The sequence below is a fragment of the Astatotilapia calliptera genome, chromosome 17, assembly GCF_900246225.1.
Source record: "Astatotilapia calliptera chromosome 17, fAstCal1.2, whole genome shotgun sequence".
NCBI classification, from domain to species: Eukaryota; Metazoa; Chordata; class Actinopteri; order Cichliformes; family Cichlidae; genus Astatotilapia; species Astatotilapia calliptera.
The window spans coordinates 37,008,277-37,030,145 of NC_039318.1; the positions used below are offsets into that span (position 1 = coordinate 37,008,277).

General features: G+C 41.2%; 1 protein-coding gene across 3 annotated transcripts in view; it reads right to left on the minus strand.

Moving 5' to 3' along the window:
- Positions 1-21,869, minus strand: part of pde4ba (phosphodiesterase 4B, cAMP-specific a) — a 204,700-nt gene that overhangs the window by 117,349 nt on the left and 65,482 nt on the right. Inside the window, exons 1-2 of one of the 3 annotated variants that reach the window (XM_026146431.1) lie at positions 12,953-13,578; positions 12,535-12,760 (exon numbers count right to left, since the gene is read on the minus strand). The exons of 1 other annotated variant lie outside the window; for it this stretch is intronic. In XM_026146431.1, the coding sequence (XP_026002216.1) occupies positions 12,535-12,758 (224 nt within the window). In that variant the 5' untranslated portion in view covers positions 12,759-12,760; positions 12,953-13,578. Of the gene's footprint in view, positions 1-12,534; positions 13,579-21,869 lie in introns of those variants that run through there. One more of the 3 variants, XM_026146430.1, reaches the window with a different exon arrangement.

The following is a 21,869-nucleotide window of genomic DNA, read 5'->3' on the forward strand; positions in this document are numbered from 1 at the left end:
GACCAAAGATGACCAAAACACGAGAGACAACTGAATGGGGAGAGAAGGTTAACTTGACATAAAAAGACAAACACAGAGACAAGACTGAAGGAAGCAGACGAGAGACAACAAAAACTCAGGAGCTCGCGGAATACAACTTAACAATATCAACAGAAGAACATAGAAAATATAGAGTTTGAACATAAATTGCTTCTCAAAACCAAAAGAAATCATAAAACCAGACCTAGCGACAAAGACACAAACATAGTGTTTGGTCTACTGATGCTTTGTTTATTAGCTAAGCTTGGTTTCCAATGGGTTTTTTAATACCTTTTGCCAGCTTTTATGTTCAGGATTCAGTAATCACAGATTTCTAGGAAAGCTTTTCACAAAACTCCAGCTCTTGAAGCTGTTCAGCTATTAGTTAATTCACACGGCTGCAGCTCCGAGACATCGTTACATTGTTACCACAGATGAGCAGTGGGCTGTGTTTTCTTTCTTTTGTTCCGATATTTTGTAGCTGTATGTCATTCTTTCACCAAATTCCTGGGTAGAAAATGAAACATCACTCAGGGACACAAGAAATGTAAAAGTCATGTCTTAGTGATGGCGAGCTTCAACCTAAAGCCTCTGAAGGGCCAATAATTTCCAAAAGACTTGGCTTTATCTGAAACTGAGTGACCTTCAAGGCAAGATGTAAGGGATGAGTGATTAAGCTGGAAACTAGGTGAATTTCTCTTTCCTTCATTTGTACGGTGAAGTCTATGTGTGTAACAGTGAACACTGACCGATTAACATTAAGATGCCCTCAATAAACACTTTAATCAGTTTGTCCGGCTGCAAGGTGACAATATTCAATCAGCTTTCTGGTCAAAACGAAGACTTCAGTGGGTCTCTGTGTCTTTGCGATGACAAATGTTCGTTCTTGGCCTCCGCGCGGAGCTTAAATAACTTCAGAATATGTTCTGCTACACTAAATTCAGTTTTCAGATGCCGTAAGCCTGCGTTCGTTTGATAAGATAAAGCACAATGCAGCTCTGCCTTCTCTTTGCATCACTGCACATTGTTGACTGCTTCAAAAAACAAAAAAAAAACAAAACAAAAAAAGGGATGCTGCCATGCTTCCTTTCAATCAGATTGATAGACAGTAATCAAGTAGTGAATAATCACTGCTTCTTTCTTAAAGCAGACAGAAGGGGGCCAAGCAGAAAGGAAATGTACTGCTGCGTTCTGCTTTAGAGTTTTTGTTATTAATGAGTGCTCATGCTTTTCTCGGTGGGCTGAAAAGAACATTCAGGGTGCTTCACGTATACCACAAAGACGTAGAAGCACACCATCATTAGCAATAGGTTAATGGCACAGTTGTAGTTTCCCGAAGAAGCATGAAGGTGAGACGCGCTCAGACCAAGAAGTATGTGCACGTGACAAACGCATGCATGCTCAATAAGACAGTGAGTAATACGGTTATGACAGGATTCATAGTTTCAGTTGCCCTACTAAGCTAAACTTTAAGTCTATATAACCACGTTCACAACCTGACCTGAAATGGCACCGAAGTGCTTTTTTCCCCCCTCAGTCACTCCTGCCACTGCTCTACGTTTCCCCTCACCCGACTCCAACAGAAAACCAAAACCAGAAGAAGAAAACTGGAAAAATTAAAAGCAGAATTCCAAGATCCCTTGATTGTAGATTTTCCGTCATAGCAGCACTGATTTAAAACATACTTAAACAGCTGGGAAATGTATTCATTTGTGCAAAACTGCAGAACTCACAAATAGCTGAGATGTCAGATGTAATTTATTACAATCGCTTAATTATTGGCATCAACATAATTGTACACTAAACTACAAGACATATGAGAGAGGGATGAGGAGCTGAGCATGGAATATAATGAAGATGATTTGTTTTATTAGCGTATTTGACAGAAACTATGCAAATAATAAATATTAGGAGGATGTTACAAACAATATACTACAATTCAAGCAATACTGTACACAAACGCACTATAGTTGAAATTCAACAGACAGCAGACACATGACATGACACAACAATCCAGTGTGTAGATATATGACATGAACTGGAGTTCATGTCATAGATCTACAATGTTGCGTGGAGATCAGGGGCAGTACCCCTGGACTGGCAGACCGGGGTGGTGGTCCCCATCTTTAAGAAGGGCGACCGGAGGGTGCCGGCAATAAGTCGGACTCGTTCCCGGTGGGTGATGGGCTCCGCCAGGGCTGCCCTTTGTCACCAATTCTGTTCATAATTTTTATGGACAGGATTTCTGGCGCAGCCAAGTGGCGGAGGGCTTTCACTTTGGTGGCCTCAGAATATCATCTCTGCTTTTCGCGGGTGTGGTTCTCTGGGCTTCATCAGGTGATGGCCTCCAGCTCGCACTGGAATGGTTCACAGCCGAGCGTGAGGTAGCAGGAATAAGGATCAGCACCTCCAAATCTGAGGCCATGGTTCTCAGCCGGAAAAGGGTGGAGTGCCCACACCGGGTCAGTGAGAAACTATGCTGACTTGTCCAAATTAGAAGCTTGTCTATCTTTAATTAGAAGCTGGTGCTTCTTAATGCTGATAAGACAGATTTGATGGTCATTGGACCACAAAAATTTCAGTATTTGTCTCAAAATTTCAACTTGGAAATTGATGACTATGTCAAAGTTTCATCACTTGACGCTGCAGAGGTTCTTCTCCATGCATTTGTGTCTTTGCACATTGATTATTGTAACGCTCTTCTTTCTGGGTTACCACAGAAAAGTCTTAGAGGTTTACAGATGGTACAAAATGCAGCTGCTCACATTTTAACCAAAATGGGAAATTTGAACACATTACCCCAGTACTGAAATCACTGGTTGCCTTGTCAGGTTCGAGCAGATTTTATACAGTAGCTCATCTTTTGCACCTCTATGTTCCTTACCGTGCTCTCTGATCTGAGGATACTGGCCTTCTAAATGTTCCTACAACCAGAAACAACTATTGGGAGCGTGCTTTTTCTTTTCGTGCCCCATCTTTGTGGAACAACCGCTAACCTCTAATTTAAAACCTCTATAGCAACATGTACCAAATCAAATACGTTTCCTTTCGCGTTTCTCAAATTTTTATGCATTACATCATCTGCATTCAGTGCAAGCTAAACAACTGTATTGCATATTTATAAATTAATACTTTTCACTGAGAATAAACATGAAGGAAGTACAAAATCAAGGTACTACTGGTTTTGGAAATCAGATAGAGAGCAAAGTACAAAAGGACAAGTGGTGGGATGACAAAGAGTACACTTCATCGGTTAAATTCTTACTGACAGCAGTGGAAGTGCATGTACGGTACAGTATGTTCTTTACAATGGCTTAAAGCAACCACAAAAACATCCCAGTGGAAGAAGTGTTTACCTTCCCAACAGCCTTTTACCACAGCATGCACGCAAACTTAAAGACTGCTTGGGCTAATTAAGAAGCTGAATTGCCAACACATTGTGTCAGCATCAAGCAACTGTTTCCTGTAAATGTGTCACTGGCTTTTAAAAAGGAGTTCATGACTCCCTTAGATTGATTCACAGAAAGTAGATTTACATGTAAACATGCTGCTGGGAGGAACAATGTGATTGCTGAGCAGTTATTTGATTAAAATTAGCAATATGAGAATGGAGTCAGTCATCTGTGTGTAAACATGTCGCCCACAATGTCCTACAGAAGCTCATCCAATGTAACCCAATCTTTGGGCAAGATCCTTGTTAACGTGCACAGAGACGCGCACATACACATAGCGGGTCAAGCGTACTCACTCAACGGTCCGTAATGGTTAACTTTCTGCTCCACTGGTTCAGTAGAGGGAGACAGGAGAGGAAGATAAGGGTGGTCGACCGAGTCGTACAGTCTTATGAAGAAAGGGAAGAAGAGGAGGTTCCAAACCTCTGACTCACTGCCCGCATCACTAAATTTATCAGTGAATCACAAAGGCTTGTTATGCCTGTGTCACTGTGGTCAGAGGAACCAATCAGAATTTCTGGCAGGTCGATGTTGTTACAGAGCAAGGCACTCAACACATCGTTCAGCTAAAGCATTTCTCACAAATAACCTTTTTTCATATGTTAGACAAAGAAAACTTGATTTACATAAAAGCAATAAAATGTCAATTCTTTAGGCTTTAGGCACCAGTGTTTTTAAAAGCTACAATGGCTTCTTGTTTTGCATTTTTTAGAGTCGCACGCTGACAGGAAACGACAGCAGAGAGAGAGATGAGAACTGACAAGCTACCAACCAGGTAGGCCCGCAGGAGGCTTCGTATTACACTAACTCACAAAGAACCAAAGCAATGAGGTGTCTATGCTGTCTCGAGGAGAGTTTACACTGTATATACACTAACATTATTCTTTTACTTTGTCAGCTGCATCTGAAAGTCAAAAAACTGCTTTAACATTTATGTTGGAAGTGATAGCAGAGCTGTACGTTTGAATTTTTCAGAAATCTCTCAGTCAGAACATGCTATATCATGTTTAGGTGGAAGCTAGCGAGCTAACTTCCTCCTAACTTCTGACTCCGTTAAATGTCATAAATTCTGTTTTCATGGATGCCTGGATGTTAAACTTAATTGTTACACCTGGTAAAGCAGCAACACTGATCATTTTATTAAAGATGAAAGAATTTAGACAGTTTTAACTCTCAGTGATGCTGCAGTGTTCGTTTGACTTTGGGACCTGAAAAAGATGGAGTTTAGGACCCAGATTCCTCCATGAGGCTCCTGGGTACGGTAGCTGTAATGCTCCAACAATCCATCAAGCAGTGCAGCTTTGTAGCTACCAAAGTCGTAGTAAAGCATTTTTGACAGATTTGTGAGCGCTGTGTACCACATAAAATCGGTTTGAGGTCAGTAAGCACAACCAGAATTCACACAGAAGGCGCACCAGATTATAAGGCGCACTGTTGATTTTTGAGAAAATTAAAGGATTTTAAGTGCGCCTTATAGTGCGGAAAATACAGTACATATATATATATATATATATATATATATATACATATATATATATATATACACACATATATATATACATATATACACATATATATATATACACACATATATATATACATATATACACATATATATATATACACACACATATATATATATACACACATATATATATACATATATACACATATATATATATACACACACATATATATATATACACACATATATATATATACACACACACACACACACACACACATATATATATATATATATATATATATATATATATATTTTTTTTTTTTTTTTTTTTTTTTTTTTTTTTTTAAATATTTGAAACTGAATCCCAAAAGGTTGATTTCGCTCATCTGGATGCAGTATTGTTATCCAGCTACGTCCTTTTGGGATTTACATACTTGGATTCATCGAGGCAATTGAAACTGAAAAAAAAAAAAAACCCCAACCTAAAGCAATAAGGAAATATTGGTGGATGTTCACCAACTTGGAGACAAAGAAACAGCGCCACTCTGGCCGACTCTACCCAGGATAACGCTAACTCAGTTCTGCCTCATTCTTGCCACGTATCCTTTTTATCGAACCAAAGAAATCAAGACTTTGAAAAAATTTGTTCACACTTAATAGAAACACCATTAAAGGTCTGAGCAAAAGGGTACGTGAACAAAGGTCACAGGGGGTTGGAGCTCACCAAGTCGCCAAAATTCACTCATGCAAAAGTGAACATGCTGCATAAGGTTTTTGCTCAGGAGCGGCTAAACGTCCAAAAAGAAAGACAGAAAGCAAACATTTGCTCTGCTGTTTGCTGTGTAATGAAAGGGTTTCTTTTGTCTCTCCATCTGTCCCCCCGTCTCTTACTCAAGTGAGCAGTTGGCGTAAACACGCTGGCTGCAGCAATAACAATGCTCGCGTCGAGCCTTTTCTTGACATTCATGTAAAGATGATTTCGGGTGAGTCACAGTGCAAGAAGAGAAAGAAACAAATCAATAGCAGACGGGGTGCCGGATAGAACAGAGCCGCGAGATGGGCATTTAGGTTGACATTTAAGCTAAGGTAAATAACCCTCGGTGCAGGGCCACCTCTATTTGTTTTCGCTGCTGTGGTGAATGAAGTCTGTTTTACTGGTTCTCTCTTTCTACATCCTTCCCTCCATTTCATTATCCGTCCCTCCGCCCATATCCAGCAACTCTTCCCCCACACCTGAAAGTATCTTGTGGACGTCACACGCATAAGGACGGCAAAGCTGAGAAAGTGAACAATCTTTCCTTTTGTTGTCGACAGAGACCTTTACGCATTATATATTTCGCAGATATGTAGGTGTGATGATCTTAATTAGGTGTTGTTTAGTAGTTATGCAAAGCATGTACTGTGTAGTTCATTTATTTGCAAGCATAATTAAAAATTTAAAGTTTTGCAAATAATATTTTTTCTTTTTCCCTTCTTCCTATTCCCATGGCAATTTCTCCCTCTGTCTCCGTCTCCCTCACCCTCTCTCTTCCCCCCTTAATGTGCTTTTTGTGTGAGTGGAAAACAGAGCGGTCGTACGCCTCAGCTGCCCATCAAACATTTACATCTTGCGGTGCTTTGGAGTGCAAAAGAGAGAAAGACAGACAAGAAAGAAAAGGGAGAAGGGCGCCCATAAAAGAAACCAAAGCAGGAATAAAAAGACTGAAGAAGAAAACACAGGAGAAACAAACAAGCAGCGAGGGAAAGAATGAAGCAGACAGAATGGGGCAAATTTAGAAAAGACAGACAAAGAGAGCGTAAAAGACGGAGACAGAGACGGGGGAACCGCTGAACCGGTCAAACAGAAGAGTCATTGTCTGACTGCCAGTAGGTCAGAAGATCACCAGCCACTCGTCAACCACAGCAGCAGATACTGCTACCATCAAGGCTGGGATTTATAAGCCCTCGCTATTTAAAACCAGACATTACGCATGAGAAAAAAAAATGTCTGGGAAAAAAAATATGGGAAGTATGTTTGTTTAGTTAGATAATCCTAAAAAGATTGAGCAGTTTGATTTTAGCGCCACCCGCCTAGTTTATGAATCAAAAGCAGCTAATGAAAAGATATTTCTCTGTGTGGTTACAATAAAATCCCCGACTATACCTCGAGAATAAATCATCCATTTTTAGTTGTTGTTGCTTTTTGTTACAAGCTTGGTTTAAACTGTTTAATTGTAACCGTCTAAAAACCCATGTCCCAGACTGTTCCCACAAGTAATTCAAATCTAACAACACAGTAATGTTTCTCTCTAATATGATCACTCTGTCTGATTGCACAATAACAGAGTTGCCTTTTTTGGCGACCGGGAGACACGACAGACTCCATGCTTGGAGTTGTTTGAATGGAAGGAGACCCTAGCTGGCAATTCCTGGAAAAACATGATGAACAGATAATGGTAAATAAACATCCGATCTACTTCACAGCTCCACCAGCCTTTCTGTTGCTTTTATAGTGCCGGTTTTCATCCGTTATGACAAATTGTGATGAAACAAGCAGCACTCCAAGAGGGCGAACCTCCACCAAGACTCTCGGGGCAGTATTTACTTTTAAGGGAACAGCATTGGATCTCGTATATAGAAATGAGTTCTGCATGCATTTCTAATTTTGATAGAACAGCAGCAGTTTAATGTCCTCGTAAGTGGATTTCAGGCCCATGTAGAGCAAAATTCAGTATTTTGGTCAAAATAACCCAAAATGTGATGTCCACATATGTGGGCGCCAGGTCCTAGGAGGTTAAAGAAGGAATTTCCATATATGAGTATCATTTCTGAAATGTTGCCAATACAAACAAAAGCAGCAGAATTTGGAGCACATTTATTTATTTATTTTAAAAAAGACGTTTTATGAACGTTTGACCATGTTTGACATTGAACAAGATGTACTGTGATACTCAGAGTCCCCATATATCATTTTCTACATGTTGTCAATACAAACAATGGCTGTAAGAAACATGGTTTTATATATATATATATATATATATATATATATATATATATATATATATATATATATATATATATATATATATATATATATATAAAAATAGCATTATTATCACTTGTTATATGCTGGTGCACCACACTTGTAAGAATCAGTTATATTTGTTACCAGTTTTCCACCAGAAATCATTATGTTGACTGTTGAGTGAAATTTTAGTGGATTGCTAACATGACCCCACTCTACACTCCTACAAAGTTTTACCACAATTTACTCAAAAATCTTCGAACTACTGTGTTTGCAGACAGAAGGAATGACGCACGCATAACCTCTTTGGTCACAGCTATGGTTATGTTGGATAATCATCAAATCTAGCTTTGAAAGAAGGCAACTGGACTTTTTTTGAAGACGTCTATGCTCTCATCCAGTAGCGGTTTTAGATACGGGCGACACGGGCGGTTGCCCGGGACAGCATCGTGGTGGGGGGGCGGAATCACGGGCATCGGCAAAAACAAATAAATAAATAAATTCCTCGTACTCATGCTGCTCCGACATCAGCCAGCGCATATTGGGAATGCCGTAGGCACCGATCGGTTTTCTATCGCCCATTTGCTGGGAGTAAGGGCGCCCTCCGTTTGTGAGGTGCACCTGCTGCTTGCGGCACAGAGAGGAGAGGGAGGGGCGGATTCTCTGGCTGGCTGGAGCAGCATCTGGCAGAATAAAACTAAATAAAAACAAACCAACAAGCACGAAAACACCAGACATCATGATACAGACTTATAATTTGCACCGATGTTTTTTCGAAATTCTATACGCGAAAAGTGAGCGCGAGAGCCCTCGGTGCGCCTGCTCGCTGCTGAAGTCAAAGTAAACTTTATTGTCATCTCCGCTACATCCAGTCCAGGATATAGAGAGACGAGACGACGAGGCTGCAGTTACAGCAGTGCAAGTAAACAAACAATAAATATAAGAACAGTAAGAAAATAAATATACACTTTAGGACTCGGGATAAAGGGATCAATAACAATTTAAAATTTATAATTTGCAGTTTGATGATTTAAAGTCTCTCACACAACCAGGCTGCTTCCAAATAGAGCACATTTCATTCATAATGTTGTAAATCCAAGCCCATTATGTATTCATGATTTGAATCCTGGGTTGTGTGAAATCCCAGAAATAAACCCTAGACAAAGTGAATCTGTGAACCAGGGTGTAGGTCTGTTAGGTTATGTTGTGGTGATCCTCGGGTTGGAGGACTTGTATTCATACTGGAGTGCAAAATAAAAACCAAGATGGACAAGAAAAGTTCAAAGCCATCAGGTGCTCAGTTTAGAAAAAAGAGAAAAGAGGAGGAGGAGAAACGAGCAAAAGATGCAGGTAAGCAGATGTGTGATTGGATAATGGCAGGTCATCCTGAAACAATCAGAATCAGAATACTTTATTAATCCCTAAGGAAATTATGTAGGTTACAGTTGCTCCAAGAATAAATGGTAAAAATAGCAACAGTAACAGACTAAACTCCAAACAACACATTATGTTACAGATTTTAATATTAATGAGTCTTTGTCAGTTGTTGATTTGTCCTGTTCTCATTGTATGAGGAATTATGATGGCTGCTTGGTAGCTGTTTGCATACTATGCATACTCTCTCTCTCTTCATGTGTGTGTGTGTGTGTGTGTGTGTGTGTGTGTGTGTGTGTGTGTGTGTGTGTGTGTGTGTGTGTGTGTCGTCGGAGGAGGGGGGGCGCCAGAGGGAGTGTTCGCCCAGGGCGCCAAACAGGCTAGGACCGCCACTGCTCTCATCCAAGAGTCTTACTGATTTATTGCTTGCTGTTATTTCAAGGTGATATGGCAAACATGTTCTATTTCATGGGGGGAACATGTGGCTCTTTTGGCCCCTATTGCTCCACCTGTGTCCAGTTTGGGCAGGTGATGTTGTTGCAGTGGCATTATAGAGCGTTTCCACAGCTCAGAGAGCAGAGACACTGAAAAAGAAACGATAAACGGCTGAATAATGAGCTGAAACTGGCTATACAGCCGTGCAAAACTCGGGGGAGCTGCAGATTCAGGTGACAATTCTCTGGAGGATCCTCACAACAAGAAACCCCATTCACAGAGTCAACTGAGAGCACCTTAAATTTGCATCTTAGCTACTTTTCCAGTACTAAGAAAACCATTTGAACTTAAAGGTTATTTATATTCTGAGCATATATCTGAGTAAATATTCACCTGTGATAATTATTGCAGTGGTACATTTAGAGCTCACATACATATAGGCATCATTACATAATGACAGTTCTTTGCTACTCGTACGACGGCAGGCGCGCCTGAGCAATACGGATCACCGATTCATCTTATTTTTCTCCAGTATTTCCCCGAGGTCTGGGACAGGTGGGGAGACAATTAGGCCAGTATGAGCAGACAGTAATGCCCTGAAGGATTTCCAGGTAAGGTTTTTGTTCTCCAAGGAAAAACGTCATTGATATTCTGGTGCAGCACGCAGCACATTTTACGTCACGAGATAAAGCCGAACGTGTGATGATTAATAGTCTCGCTGTGTATTTTAATGGCATCCTAACATTTAATGTGTGTGGGATTAAAAGAAAATGAGCATGAAATGAAGTCTGAAACACCTGGTCCTATTCTGGTCCTGGCTGTCAGCTGGCATTTCCATCCTAATTGCCACACCTCCCTCTTTTGGAGATGACTGGTGGGTTTTTTCTCCCCCTCTCTCTTACTGTGTCTGCTCTGCTTTTTGATCTCTTCCTTCCTATTTGATTAAAAGAAAATTTTATTTGTAACTTTCAGAGAATTATAATTAGACAGCAGACAGATCTCTGTGTCTTGCCCGAGGACGCCCTATCATGAATCTGCTGTAAATGCATTAGACTTACGCCTAATGGCTGCAATTAGTGTTATAGGTGTTGTCGAGTCCCTGGCTCCGGCCCATATGCTGTGGATTTATGAGAACGAACAAGTCAAAGGACACTACTGACGTCTTTAATGATGTCTAAATGAAGCCATTCTCCTTGTTTCTCCCTTCTTGTGCTTTGCCCCTGTACCCACCCAACCCCCACTAATCTCCCTGTGCTCTATACTATACAAGCAGAGAGATAAACAGGCACGAGTCCCCTTTCTGCTGCTGCTGTGTAGGGAGGAGATGGTGAGATATACAACGAGAGGGGGCAAAACAAACAACCGCTGTAATATCTGCATTCAAAATCATCCGTGCACGTATGCACTCTTACACGGACCACAGGTAAAGCTGCACATCACACACATTATTTCTTCTTTTTCTGTCATGCAAACATCTCAGATTGTAGTCACAACACAGAGGGGCAGATTGATATCGAGACTCATTTTTCTTTTTCTTCCTGCATGTCCCACCACAGGGAATGTTTTTAAGATCCGCCCAAGCAGTGACAAGCCTGCTTTATCATGTTACGTCGAATGTGCAACCCATTTCGGTGTCATGCGGTACGTGCTTAAAGGTACGTGACAATCACCCTCCTCTGAAGATGGTTGTGATGGTTTTCACCTTCAAAAATGTCACGAAAAAAAAATAAAGAATTACATCCCCGTCTTCCACCACCTAATTTAACCAGAAAGAGTCACCTTGAGCTCTTGCAGTCAAATCACATCAGCTCTTTGCCTCTAATCCATACATTGCATAACAAAGCAAGTCATCCTTTCTCCTGTAGTCTCTAACCGCTGCAAAACGAAAAGGTAGATTTAGGGTGTGGGTGGGGGCACAAAATAGAAAAAAAAGGATAGAATTAAGGTGTTTATGGGAAGTAGACCCTGTGCTCTTACTGAACTCGGAAAGTCAGACTTCCTGCATCTGGGCTTCTTTATAATAAGATTGACACAAAGAGAAATGCCGTCTGTGTAAACTACACAACGAAATGTAAACAGAGCCGTACTCCGTGCTGTGGATGCTCCAACATATTTGGCATTTTGTGTTGCGCTCGTGTTGTGTGAACATCCATTTCCTCATTGGGGTTGTCAGCCAAAAGAAAAAAAGGTTAAGAACCACCAGGTTGCATAACACACCCAACACTCCCTGCATATCACAGCAGCCATCCAAAACAAGGGCTGATCTGCACGCACACAAATCTCACCCAGGTATGGGGCAGAGACACCACATCAAAATGGAGGACAGGGGAGTCTGCCGAATGTGATTTTAGTCCATTATGTAATCCTCTAACCCAGTAACGAGTCATCCCACAGCAGCCCAGCCCTGATATATTTCTGACCCCATGCTTACCACAAAATTGGTTTCCCTTTTAGAAACCACGGGCTGTTTTTTGTCAGCTCAGTCTCTATACTTGGATTCTCTCACCTTCCATTTTCCCCCTCTTTTCCCCACGTCACGGCATCTCTATTGGCAAATGAATTCCTCCCCGACGGCTACACCCCAGCTCTAACGCTGTCCCTCAGCCACGCTCCCTCATGGGTTTCCCACCAAAGTAAACCCATTAGATCTTCTTTACTTTACTATTCACATCCACATTCAGTCTTTCCCCTAGCTTTAACTCTCTGTCACATCAATCAATCTTAGTCTGCACATTTTCCCTCCACCCCTACTTTTTTATTGCCCACCAACCCACAGGCCTTACCAGGTATGAGCTACAGTGAAGCGTCGCCTCTGTCGGATGCTCTTGTTGACCATCAGCTTGCGGAAGAGCCGCGGGGAGCTTCTAGGGGACAGCTTCGGGGACGTGGCTCCCCTCTTCCCTCCCATGACACCTGGCATCTTGGGTGGCTCCAGCTCCAGGTGCATGTGCTCCTTGAACGTCCGAATGCACGAGTCCATCTCGACGCTCAGCTCGTTGGATGACATCCCTGTGGGCAGACTTGTGCTCTTCTGTCAAATTCTACCAAATTCCGCCCAATTTTAGCCCCACGGGCTCGTCATGTATGCTTTAGTTAGCCCTTCTCTTGTAGACACACTGAACTTTTCCACTGGGTTAAAATGCTGCAGAGAGCCTGAGCATGCACAAACGGTCACTCAGGAAAAGGCCAGCTCACACATACCTTTTTGTTGCTCTGCCTCTGTGCTTTCAATTCTTTCCCTTTTCCCTCGTTCTTCGCGAGTTTTTAGGGATTAGCCAGCCAGCGGTCGTGCCCTCCCGCTCCCTCTCTTCTGTGGCTCGTGCCCTCTGTTTTTCTGCTGGTCTTCGGTTCATCAGAGGCTCTCAGAGGAGCTTCTACAGCTGGGCCACATACAGAAGAATTCCCCTTCTTATTACGGCTTGTCCATCCCTCTCCTGGTCTCTCCTGCTCTCACGCCCCAGTGCCCCCTCCTTCTCCCCGTGTTCCTCTGTCACTGTTGGTGCCTGTTAAGCGAACACCAACTCTTTCTCTCAGTCCATCAGGCGGCTTGATGTTGGAGGATCTCCCTTCATGAAAGATTCAGAGGGACTGAAAAGTGCTCTCTGCCTCCTCCTGTCTTGCTCTCTCTCCATTAACCACTGCTTGACGAACCCCTTTCTTGCAAAACAACCCCCGCCTCACCCAAAGGCACTCCCGGTGTGGCACAGAGTGACTCCCACTATGCTGAGGCTCAAGTCAGATTTCCCTTCACTCGCACACTCAGAGCAGCGAGCGGAGCAGCGCTCAGCACGCAGGGAAATGCTTCACTTGCCGTTTCATTCAGAATATACACAAGGAGCTCCGAGCAGGCACGCAGCGAGTACAAGCCACACCTCCAACGCTGAGGATTGGCTGGCGGCTGTTGTGACGGCAGGCAGGCAGGCACGGTAACAGGTTGCCAGATTTATTATTTATTTTTTGTTTAGCTGGTATTTGTGGTAATGTTGCTGATGGTGTTGTGACCTTTAGCGAGGCAGGCAACTAGTGAGGACATGCCAAGTTAAAAATAAATAAGGACATTTGGAAGGGAGATAAAAGCAAACAGCTTAATGGGGCATCAGTGAAATGAATCATACACACTGCTCAAAGGGCAGCCGATTCAAGTAAACACTCTAAACTACTGCAATTACAAGAAAACATATTGGTGTAAAGCATTCAGTACAATCCATCTAATGTAATCCATCTGTAATTCTGCCTGAACTGAACCAATCCAAGCATGAGCATGTAAAGAGAAAGAACGGACACAGAATAGACACAGTCATAGCAGAAATACATCCACAAACACAAAGGACTACTCCTTGTGGTGAAGAGAGAGAAAAAGAGGGGCAATGCCCTGCGAGCGGAGAGGCGGGGAAGCTGAGGGAGAAAAATCTAAAGTGAACATCAGAGGAGAGCAGAATGGCAGGGAGTGCTGGAAATGTGAGTGCTTGCTCATCTGCTCGCTGGACTGATTTGTTGAGGTTGTGAGTCACTGATGATCCTAAAGCGCAGACGCATGAGGAGCTTTCACACCACATTTTGCCAAGAAAGCCTTTGAAAATAGTCTTCTCGTGCTTGAATATAAGGAAAAGAACACTTGTAGTAATGCGAGACGTTATAGGAGCGCAGCAGGCAGACACGAGGCATTCCCCGACTCATTTCCTCCGTCAGTCTCCTGTTTTACATGGTAGTAGAAATTATCTGACCAGTCTAACACACACATATCACTGGGCTGGGTCTGTGTCCCAGGATTTTGAGCTTACGGTGGTCCCTCACTATAACACAGTTCACCTTTCGTGGCGTTGCTGTTTCGACGATTTTTTGTGTGCAACTTTGTTTTTTTTGGTTTGTTTTTTACAGTGTATGGTGTTCTGCGTCCTGATAGGCTGTAGACCACTGTCAATCAGTCTCGTACTGTGTCTCGTGTACAGTACAGAATGCATTCAGCTTGTCAAATTTACGTAAATCTTCGCTAACAGTGTGGCCTCGTGTTCCATGTTCGGTGTGTTTAGTTTCACTAAACTGCAATAATAATCCCATGTTTCCAGTGCATACAGTCCCAGGCATGTCTGACTGCGAGAGCTATGTGTCAGCCTCCGACGATGAATTAGTACCTAAAAAGGGATCTACTTCAACAGCTTCCAACAAATCACGGTACTTTGAAAAATATAAAAGAAAACTCTTCTCGCTAAAGGTGAAAACAACAAACCCGTATCATCAAATGAGGTAAAAACCCAGCATCAAATGCTAAGAACGAGGTGATACGAGCAGCTGGTGATGTGCGACTCAAATGTAAATAAGTGACTCCACCAAGAGTCCCCGGAGCACTCGCTCCATATAACTGGAAAAGCAAAGGGTGGATGGAAATCACCGATGCAGTTATATGGTGGAAAAGCGAGACTTTAAGCAGCTGGTTATAAAGTCGGACTCCAGATCCAGCAACCAGAGCTTTTAGTTTTATCATGTGATGAAGGAGGCTGCTCAAGAGTTACAGGGCTAAGTCACTTTGGTTATTGAAAGCTGCTATAAAACACCAGCAAGGCTACTTTTGTGCTTACATTTCATTTTTCCTGCCTCGCTGAATGTAATGCTCTGTCACTACAACTGCACTGTAATGAACGCGCCGCTGCTGCCACCTTATTTTAATAGATTTAGACTTAAATTTAGAAAATGTGTCATCACCGGCAGTAGCTCATTGGAAAGGGATAGAAAATGTCCTTCATTCACTTGTGCTTTACTCACTAGCACTTGCATATTACACTTAAATGCTGCTCAGTGCAAGTATCAAACGTTCAGTATTTTTTTTTTTTATCACCAGTTTTTGCATACATTTGCATCCAAAACTGATTTTTAGCCTCATCTTTGCAGATTGGTGAATCTCTGCTCACCTGTTGCCAGTTAAACCAGTTGAAAACTTTCTCCAGCAGTTTCCTGTTTTCATATATAATATATTAATATCATATATGAATACATTAATGCTAATAAAACAATGAAATTGTTGTATAATTGTGTTTAGCCAACATGAAAAAAAACCCTAAAGGAATAAAGTTTAAGAATATTTTGTACTGGTGCTCATCAGGGAAACAAACTGCTGAAAAACATACTACTGTCTGCACACAGATACTATTTTTCAGAAGTGATTGGTTGGTAGGCAGGGATTTCTGCCCTGGTGATCTCTAATCTCAAACATAACCTTCCACAACATTCCCCAGCAGGTAAGGTCTACCGCATATGTTACCAAAAACCACCTTCACAGCACAAGAAACCCAGGGTCAGTCCTGCTTCATAGTACAGGCCTCTGGGCACTGAATAAAAGTGGTATATCTCACAATGTATCTTAATAACCAATAACATCCAAAGTAGTTAGTCAGTCAACCAACTGATGTTGTAAAGTTGTTTTGCCATAGTTCTTAAAAACTGTTTTTAACCTTCTTCTCATCTTTGAAATTTTGCTGAACCTCAATCGCAGTGGCCAGCATGGATAAATGTATATAATTAGCTAGTCCTGAGTCCCAATGAGGTATGGATTCCAGATCCAAAGCTAATAAAGTCACAGATAAATTAGAGACTTCTGTGATTTCATGGTATGCTCGATCTGCAGCTGGACTTTTAGTAAATATTAAATTTCATCTATTTTTTAAAATACTTTTTGAAGCATTAGATTTAGCTTTAAAATGCTATATTTTGTTTATTATCAAAGTAAACTATATTTACTTTGATAGCCTCGCCTCTGTCAGCGCGCCCCAGGGCAGCTGTGGCTACAATGTAGCTGCCATCACCAGTGTGTGAATGTGTGCGTGAATGGGTGAATGACTGAATGTAGTGTAAAGCGCTTTGGGGTCCTTAGGGACGAGTAAAGCGCTATACAAATGCAGGCCATTTACCATTTAATTTCATCAATTTGCACAAACACGGGTAGGACTCAAAAAGGCATGCTATGTTTACAATATACTGCTAACATGCTAACTTAACATTGTTATGTTTAGTTGGCATTAAGTAATTAATACAAAAATTATTTAGGGTAACTTAAATCAGCTCTATAAATATAAATGCAATAAAATTGTGGTATTATTATTAGAATGAAAATGCAAAGTTTAAGTATCTAATAATCAGAAATTACCATAACAGAGCAATCCCATATGGTAAAAGATTTCCATTACTTATAGTTTAATTATAGAGATCAGATATGTTTTGCAGCTTCATACTGATTTTTTCATTCAAAATTAATGGTTCTTTTGATAGCAAAGGATGCTAATCCATAAATTAGCGGACAAGGCAGAAGGTTAGACTCATGAACTGATGCCCCATCAATTACTGTTTAAACTTCTATGCTTAGCTATCTTGCACATATAGAGTAACTGTTGACTGACAGTTACTCTTCACACCTGCCGGTTCCTCCTGAGAGATCCATGCCAATGGTGGAAAGAAAATAAAGAAAAATCAAAGAGACCTGCACACAAATCTTAAAAATGACTGCTGGCTCTTGCACATTAGCGCATTTCAAAACAGAAGAACTGGGAGCCAATGCCAGGAGAAAGATTGAAAGAGATTTAATTGAAGAGTAACTGGGCCATTGGATTCCATGTTAAACTGGATTTCACATCCTTGAGGGCTTAAATGAAAGCACTATGATCACAGCACAGGAGGACCTGAGACACAACAGCCCCTGCAGCAAGTTGTGAAGCTCTGACAGGCCATTTGTTGACCTTTACATTAGGATTATGTTTTAGGCACCTGTGCCACCCCTAAAAATAAAGCTCTTGGTTAATTACTAAATTAATTGTTTAAAAATAATTTCACAATAACTGACAATAATTTGAGTTATTTGTCAGTCCTTTTAGCTATATGCATTTATATATGCTAACATGCTAATGTTTAGCTGGAATAAAGCTAACCATGTCATTTGATAATTAATTACCACAAAACTATATGTGAATATCTTACATTTAATAACCTTTACACATTTAGACCTACGGGCAATTTAGTGTTACCAATTAACATAACCGCACTAACTGCATGTCAGGACTGTGGGAGGAAGCTGGAGCACCCAGAGAGAGCCCACGCAAGCACGGGGAGAGCGTGCAAACTCTACACAGAAAGACCCCGCCCTGCGACAGCTGGGACAGGCTCCAGGATGGATGGATGGCATTACACTGTAAATTGAACTATTTGTCAAAAAGTAACTTGGCTGCCTTGAAAAACAGAACAACATGTTTGGTTGTAGAGCTTAAGATTTCCATCCAAGCTGTTCACAGTAGTATTTCAGTGCCGTTGCAGCGAGGTTTGTACAGGATAAAGCTGATTAGGCTAATTTCTCAGTGTTGTTATTAGTTAACTCGGCTTATCATTTTAGATTAAAATAACTCCCATACATACATATGTGTCAACTGAACATTTTCAGTTTAATGAAGGTGCTATTTCTAGGCTTTCTAGATTCCAGGTTATTTTAAATTGAACTAGCTTGTTATTGTTTATAGCGTCAATTTGAAGTCAATAAATGCAGTAGTCGGGTTTTTTTGGTTGCACAGAACCAGACAGTAGAAAAACTAATCTGGGGATTACTAGACATTAAGTTTTATTCTCCAAGGCCATCAGTGTCTAATAAATACATAAATAATGTGATTATCTGCTGGTATACAGACAGAGCTATTAATAAAGAATTTACAATTTAAATTCTTTGTTTCATCTTTACATTTATGAGCAGTTCTTGTTTTTCATCATGAAAAAACTTAATCTCTCTCTTTTTTTAAATACTGATCAAGTAATTTATAGATGTGTCTTTGGCCTAAAGGATCCTGGGAAGAGTGTTTTTCACACATCTTACTAAGAGTGTGATAAAATGCATTAAAACAAAAGCAGCCCTAAGGCTCCGCTTTGCTTTACTTCTCTTTTCAAACTGTGCCGACTTCGGTGCTAGGATAGCTGGCATATTTGCTGCTGCAACAGTTTTTACAGATGGAGATGAGCTCTGATTGGGATCAGTGCTTTTCTAGGATGAAAATAAATGAATACATTCATGAATATGCTGTTATGTATCCGCCTGACATCCAGCACAGGCTCCAGCCCCAGCGTGACCTTGGTTTGATGCACAGTCAGGAAAATGGATGGATAGATACTGACATGTTTCTGTTCATATATTTTTAACTTGCTAAATTAGTATTGGCTTAATTTTTTCCAAGTATACTTTCCCCTCAAACCCCTATCTGTCACTCTGCATAATTCACAGCGTATAAGAAAGACGCCTCTTCTCGTCCCATGCACCTTTACTCACTTGGTTTCCCACAATGAGACCCTGAGCTAGACAATATTAGAAGTGTGCTGCCAGGGAAGGAGGTCTTACACGAGCGTAGGGGTCAGATAATTGTAGTACAGGTTGCAAGGGATGTATTTAGGTCTTGAGAAAGCTCTTGATGTCGTTCCTCAGGCTACATAAAACCCTCTTTTCTTTATTCCCCCTGTCACACGCCATCTCTCTCACATTAGTGAAAACAATCCTGCATTGTGGCCTAGATTTACAGAGCTGTAGCGCTACACAAAGGTTTACGGTACGAGAGATTCAAACACAAAAAAGCAGATAAATGTCATGTGTGAAAAAGCATGAAAGGTAATTTGAAGTTACAGCAGTGGACGGTTGAAATGAAAAAAGGAAGTCAGAAATAAACATAAAAAGAAGGACGAAAACAACAATATGAGCCTAAAATAATCTAGAAAGAGGGCTGAACAAACAGTATTATTATTTGAAGGTGACATTGTTGCACATTCCTAGATAAGAGTGAAAAATAATATCCATGACAGATTTCTCTCTGGGATGTTTGAGTATAAGCAGACAGATTAAAAAAAGGAAAAACTCCATGTCTCTGTCACTTCACAGCTTAACAGACTAGAATATTCTCAGGTTTAATTCTCAGCCAGACTCGGACATGAGAGGATTGCCATGTAACAAAAACCTGTCAGAGTATCTGAGGTAACTACACAAGCGTTTTTATTCCCTCTGGCAGTGAACAAAAAACCTGATGAAACTGTGCGTGCACGACTTGTACATGTTTACAAATAAGTATGTATAACATTTAACCAGCTACAAAAAAAGGATGATTAATCATCAGAAGCATGTTGAATGTTCCACGCGCTCTTCCTGGAGGTAACTGAATTGCTGGAACTACAGCCACAGTGCATAATCTGCCTGCCTTCATCTGTTGCTTGCTAAAATGAAAAGTGCAAGATCCAATTTCTGCCTCCTGGCCGTGATGATCACCAGCACCCACACAAAAGCCGTCTGGGACACCAGCGTAGAGGGCAGTGCTCAAAACACATCACACAAAGAAAGTACACCGAGTGCAGACAAGTCATAATCTGGCCAGCGACGCTGTGACACGATGGGGAAAAAATAGAAATAAAAAATAAATATAGCTCCAAATCAAGTTTAAACAGACTTTCAACATGGAAAATTTCACTCATTCTGGGAAAACCTCTGTCATCATACATCACAAATACCACTGACTTAACTTTAAACAGCTAAATGCACTATGCAGAATCAAAGTATTCTATTAAGAGAAGATGTATAAGCATCCATCACTGATAGAAGTTATAGCCATGCAAGTACAGTAAAAATTCAAAGCATAAAAAAATGTGTAGCATGGTAAAACGTCTTATTGCACTCTAACTGGTAAAGAAAGAAATGCATTGCACGGTCTTTTCAAACAGAACTACGCAGACCTGCAGGCTCTGTCGATCCATTGTGAACTTTCTTTTGGCCAATCATTACCTCAGTCATCAGACCACGAGCAACACAAGGCAAAATATTTGACCAGAAAACCCATATTTTAAACATATGTGGTCACTGTGAAAGCTTCAGGAGAATTTGTCCCATCATGAAAATTGCACACTAGTTTGGTGCTTTATCATATTTCATCTCTGGTGCAGACACCCCTCACCTTCATGCAAATTAGTCAGCATACAATATGTAATGAACACAAAACAGCTAATCACCTTTCTTATGCTCAACTTCACATGTCACAACTCTGGCATCCTTAAATTGCCCCCAGTCATCACCTTTTCAGCTGGGATGCACTAAGTATCACAGCTACAGTTACACTGAAGGGGAACTAACGTGCTTTCCTTCGTGCGCTGTCACATGTTTAATGTTACAGTGGTGGAGGCTCGCATTAACTACTTACTTCTTTTAGTCAAAGGAAGGAGAAATCATTATCACTCAATCACTCCCATCTGCTGATCAAACCTTATTATTCAGGGGTGAAGCCAATCAGAAGGGCATCAGCTTAAAGTAAGGGTGGCCTAAAGGGAGAGCAGCTGGCAGTGGATGAATATGAGGGGCTATACGAGACAAATGGGGATTATTTCGAGGTATAAATCATACAAAGCTCCTTTGCTAAGATCCAAGAATGAAAATGAGGTGCAAATGAGCGTAATAGGCTCTCTTTAAGGTCTGATGCTGCACACATATTCATGCATAAGACACAAATTTACTGTAGCTCCCATCTTCACAAGCAGAGGTTCTTATGCGCAGTTGCACAAACACACACAATTTCAACAATCAATGCACGAGGCACTCGAAGCTTGAAAATAATTGTGCACATCAGCAGGAAAATAATTAAAATCCCAAAATAACTTCTTGCTCCCTCCTCCTCCTCGTAATCACCGAGAAAGGCACTTAAATAAGTACGAGTGGAACGAGACAGGATCAAGAGGAGGGATGGGGCAAATTGTTGTTGACTTGGATTTAAAATTGCACTGCAGACAGATATACATAGAAACATGTAAACACATACAATACACAGTCGCGCACACATCCACCAGCTCATGGCTTCACAGGGGGAGAGAGTAATCTGACTTGAGGAAGGTTGTGCTGACCGCAACATTTAGGGAGCATAGCGTAATAGCTTTTAGAAGAGAAGAGAGCCGGGAGGGAGGAGTACACGAGGGAAACACGTCTGCCTCTGACACCAAGGTTACTGACAGCTGACACACGCCTCACCTGCTGCAAAGCCTGTGGCTGCAGGAGTGGACTGTGCTGCCATCAGTAAAGTCGCTGTTAACAGAAACAAAAATAAATGCAGTAAATATCTACAGGATGTTCAGAGCC